The 5000-nt window shown below is 46.0% G+C and overlaps 1 protein-coding gene across 1 annotated transcript in view; it reads right to left on the bottom strand.

Annotated features, from left to right (window-relative positions):
- Nucleotides 1–5000, bottom strand: part of nbeal1 (neurobeachin-like 1) — a 52586-nt gene that overhangs the window by 38605 nt on the left and 8981 nt on the right. Inside the window, exons 2-3 of the mRNA XM_030781195.1 lie at nt 3899–3990; nt 464–625 (exon numbers count right to left, since the gene is read on the bottom strand). Coding sequence (XP_030637055.1) covers nt 464–625; nt 3899–3990 — 254 coding nt within the window. The remainder of the gene's footprint in view (nt 1–463; nt 626–3898; nt 3991–5000) is intronic.

Below are 5000 nucleotides of genomic sequence, written 5' to 3' on the forward strand. Positions count from 1 at the left end.
AGTGTGCTCTCCATGTAACAGGGACAGGTCTCTGAGTGACAGGTAGTTTCTGTGAGTGATGGATAAATCCGCTGCGAGTGATGGCGGTTTCTGTGAGTGACGCATCAGTGCCCTGTGAGTGACCATGGTCTCTGTGATTGACAGACGGATGCTATGTGACTGATGGTAATCTCTGTAAGTAACACATAAATGCTCTGTGAGAGATGACTGCCTCTGTGAGTGACAGTGTTCTCTGTGAGTAACACATGAAAGCTCTGATTGACAGGGGTCTCTGTGAGCGACAGGTTAATGCCCTGAAAGTGACAGCAGTCTCTGTGAGCGATAGGTAAATGCACTGTGAGTGATGGCGGTCTCTGTGAGTGACAGGTAAATGCACTGTGAGGGATGGCGGTCTCTGTGAGTGATGTGGTGGTGGATGAGTCAGTGCTAAAGTGCTCTGTGAGCGATGCAGTGGAGGACGGACCTGCAGATGACGATAAGGAACTTGAGGAGCAGCAGAGCGAGGTTCTGCTGCTCTGGCTCCAGGCCTTCGGAGGCTTTCTGCACACACTGCAGCAGCTGTAACCTCAACACCTGCAGGATGTTATCAGGCAGCATGGACATAACAGGTGGCACCTCCTCCAACCTGCACATGGACACACACACACACACACACACAAATATAAACACGCATGAACACACAAACATGTACAAATATAAACACACACACAAATATGCACGCACACACACACATACACACGTGCGCACACACACACACAAACAGGATTTCAGATAAGCTGTCATAGCTTTCCGTTGTGGTTGATGTTTGTTTGGTTTTTGGGCAGTAGCTCTGATCTGAACGTATTAGAGATGTGCCAACATGTTTACTCTTCTGCGTTTTCTTTGCTCTGTGTGTGTGTGTGTGTGTGTGTGTGTTTGGACTGAAATTCTCCTTAAATCAGGTCAGGACACAAACCAATGTTCCCAGTGTTCCCAGGATGTGTTAGGTGATTTTATAAAGGGTGTACGAGAGCAGTGCTACTACAGTCTCCTTTTCTCCATTTACCCAGGCCCCTGAGGGGAGGCAGTCAGTCAGTGCTTCTCTACGCGTGTCATTCCCTCTGGTGCCACTCAGGGCCGGGAGGTAAAACCGTCACTCCGGGAAAGGTCTCTCCTGCACTAAGCAATCATTTATACCCCTAGAGCCTTCACTTAGATGAAAGGAAAATTATTTTTTTCATGTAACACATCGTGTGCCCGAACTCACTCTGCCATTAAAAAGAAAAGAAAGAAAGAAAAAAAGATATCGACTACTAGACAACGAAGGCCGTCTTACAGATGAAAAGTGAAAAATAACACGCAAGGACCTAAAAAAACCAAAAAACCAAAACGTGTTCTGTCCTGAAACACAAGAAGAAACGGAGAGGACTGAGAATGAGGCTGGCTAATTCCGGAGTATTTGTTATGTTGTGCGCTGAGACAGGGATGAGAGAATTCCCGAGTATCTGTTATGTTCTGCGCAGAGACAGGGATGAGAGAATTCCGGAGTATTTGTTATGTTCTGCACTGAGACAGGGATGAGAGAATTCCGGAGTATTTGTTATGTTCAGCGCTGAGACAGGGATGAGAGAATTCCGGAGTATTTGTTATGTTCTGCGCTGAGACAGGGATGAGAGAATTCCCGAGTATCTGTTATGTTCTGCGCAGAGACAGGGATGAGAGAATTCCGGAGTATTTGTTATGTTCTGCACTGAGACAGGGATGAGAGAATTCCGGAGTATTTGTTATGTTCAGCGCTGAGACAGGGATGAGAGAATTCCGGAGTATTTGTTATGTTCTGCGCTGAGACAGGGATGAGAGAATTCCCGAGTATCTGTTATGTTCTGCGCAGAGACAGGGATGAGAGAATTCCGGAGTATTTGTTATGTTCTGCACTGAAACAGGGATGAGAGAATTCCGGAGTATTTGTTATGTTCTGCGCTAAGACAGGGATGAGAGAATTCCAGAGTATTTGTCATGTTCAGCGCTGAGACAGGGATGAGAGAATTCCAGAGTATTTGTTATGTTCTGCGCTGAGACAGGGATGAGAGAATTCCGGAGTATTTGTTATGTTCTGCGCTGAGACAGGGATGAGAGAATTCCAGAGTATTTGTTATGTTCAGCGCTGAGACAGGGATGAGAGAATTCCGGAGTATTTGTTATGTTCTGCGCTGAGACAGGGATGAGAGAATTCCGGAGTATTTGTTATGTTCTGCGCTGAGACAGGGAGATGAGAGAATTCCAGAGTATTTGTTATGTTCTGCGCTGAGACAGGGATGAGAGAATTCCGGAGTATTTGTTATGTTCAGCGCTGAGACAGGGATGAGAGAATTCCGGAGTATTTGTTATGTTCTGCGCTGAGACAGGGATGAGAGAATTCCAGAGTATTTGTTATGTTCTGCGCTGAGACAGGGATGAGAGAATTCCAGAGTATTTGTTATGTTCTGCGCTGAGACAGGGATGAGAGAATTCCGGAGTATTTGTTATGTTCAGCGCTGAGACAGGGATGAGAGAATTCCGGAGTATTTGTTATGTTCAGCGCTGAGACAGGGATGAGAGAATTCCGGAGTATTTGTTATGTTCTGCGCTGAGACAGGGATGAGAGAATTCCGGAGTATTTGTTATGTTCAGCGCTGAGACAGGGAGATGAGAGAATTCCAGAGTATCTGTTATGTTCAGCGCTGAGACAGGGAGATGAGAGAATTCCAGAGTATTTGTTATGTTCAGCGCTGAGACAGGGATGAGAGAATTCCGGAGTATTTGTTATGTTCAGCGCTGAGACAGGGATGAGAGAATTCCGGAGTATTTGTTATGTTCTGCGCTGAGACAGGGATGAGAGAATTCCGGAGTATTTGTTATGTTCAGCGCTGAGACAGGGATGAGAGAATTCCGGAGTATTTGTTATGTTCAGCGCTGAGACAGGGATGAGAGAATTCCGGAGTATTTGTTATGTTCAGCGCTGAGACAGGGATGAGAGAATTCCGGAGTATTTGTTATGTTCTGCGCTGAGACAGGGAGATGAGAGAATTCCGGAGTATTTGTTATGTTCTGCGCTGAGACAGGGAGATGAGAGAATTCCGGAGTATTTGTTATGTTCTGCGCTGAGACAGGGAGATGAGAGAGAGAATAGGAGTATCTGTTATGTTCTGCGCTGAGACAGGGAGATGAGAGAGAGAATAGGAGTCTGTGTCTCTGCCTCCGTTGCGCGGCCCCTGGCGTATTTTTTTACCGATGTGCTGTGGTACCTGCGGTGATCGTACGAGAGCAGGACAGCTGCGAAAAGAGGCAACGCTGCAACGGAGCGAATCTAAAGGGATTTAATCCATCCATCCATCCTTCTCTCTCTCTCTCTCTCTCTCTGTTTTTCAGTCGTCCAATCCCACGGTCACACTCCGCTCATGCTCTGGCTTATGTAACATAATCTGACAGACTGAGCACGTCATGTGATCACAGCTGGTAAAAGGGCTCTGCCAATATAAAGCTCCCATTTCTGTACACACACTCTCTTTCTCTCTCTCTCACACACACACACACACACACATACACACACAGATGCCAGGGCTGATAGCTTTTCACTATATTGTTCCTCACTTGTATTAAAACGTGACCCTGATGGCATGGTGCTCTTTAAAACCACTGGCGAAAACACACACACACACATGCACACGCACATACACACGCACACGCACAATGAATTCATCTTCACGACTGGGTTTTTTTCTGCACACAAAGGCCAGTCATTGTTTGACACTGATTTCTCACAGTGAGGAATGACTTTCAGTTTCATACACATACTCACACACAGACACAAAGACGCTAACTGACTGTTGACTGTGAAATTGATTGACAGGTATCTTCCAGTCAGGTGGAGCGGACATACCTTGTAGGTGGTTTCTCGAAATCCACATCCAGACATCTGTCATAAGAGCCAATGAAAATCTCCAGCCATAACTTCAGGTAGTCTGGGTCCCTCTGAAGAAAGAAAGAGAGAGAGAAAAAGAGAGAGAGAGAAGGAAGAGAAACAGTTTATTCTCTGATAGTCGCTGTAACCATAACAAATCGGAGAAAACTGAGAAAACTGGCGTGTCAGGTGTACGCCATGCGCAGGTGTGTCCAAACGTGTTGGGTATCAGTGTGAGATAAGACTGTTTGTTTGTTTGAGCGTTCGGCTGACGGATGATACCAGATGTTTGTGTAGGAGAGTGTGTGTGTGTGTGTGTGTGTGTGTTAGCAGTATCTGTGTCAATTCAAACAAGTTCAGCCACCTTCACCTGGGCCAGTGGGAGTCACCGGTCGACCTCCCCAGAGACATTCCCAACATTCCAGGAAAAAGAAAAGACAAAGGTATGAAGGAGTGACATGAGAGAGAGAGAGAGAGAGAGAGAGAGAGGGAGGGAATGATTGAAAGAGAGAGTCACCTCAGACAAAAGACGAATATTAAAGACACTCACATTCCTCACATACTAAGGTAACTGTTCCTCAAGTCGAAAAAGATGTTCCTGGAAATTCCTGGTTGACTATATACATTTGTATGGGTGTGTGAGTGTGAATCACAGGTCATTGTTATTTTTCTCTCTTTTGTGTGTGTGTGTGTGTGTGTGTGTATGACCTGCACCCGATTCTTCCCTCCCTCTCAAACCACACACCCAAAGCAGCCTGGATCCCAAGCTTCAGGAGGCGAGCGTGAAGCGGATTATGACGCGTGGTTTTTTTTAAAACGCTTCTGTAACGTGATATCATGCCCCAGTCGCGTGTAAACTTACGCACGAGCCGGAGTAAAGCGGGAACGTGGTACGCGGGCACCGTAAGCGACCGTGTCGCCGAATTCAGAGATAAAAAAAAGATATCCTCTCACACAGAAACCCTGCAGTCATCTGAAGTGTTGTTGTGCTATGATTTACAGGCGTGAAGTTGCCTGAAAGCATGAGTAATCTTTAAATCAAGCAATTATCTCTCCCCTCCTTTTTTTCTTCTTTTTTTTT

This window comes from Chanos chanos, chromosome 8, assembly GCF_902362185.1.
Source record: "Chanos chanos chromosome 8, fChaCha1.1, whole genome shotgun sequence".
Classification (NCBI taxonomy): domain Eukaryota; kingdom Metazoa; phylum Chordata; class Actinopteri; order Gonorynchiformes; family Chanidae; genus Chanos; species Chanos chanos.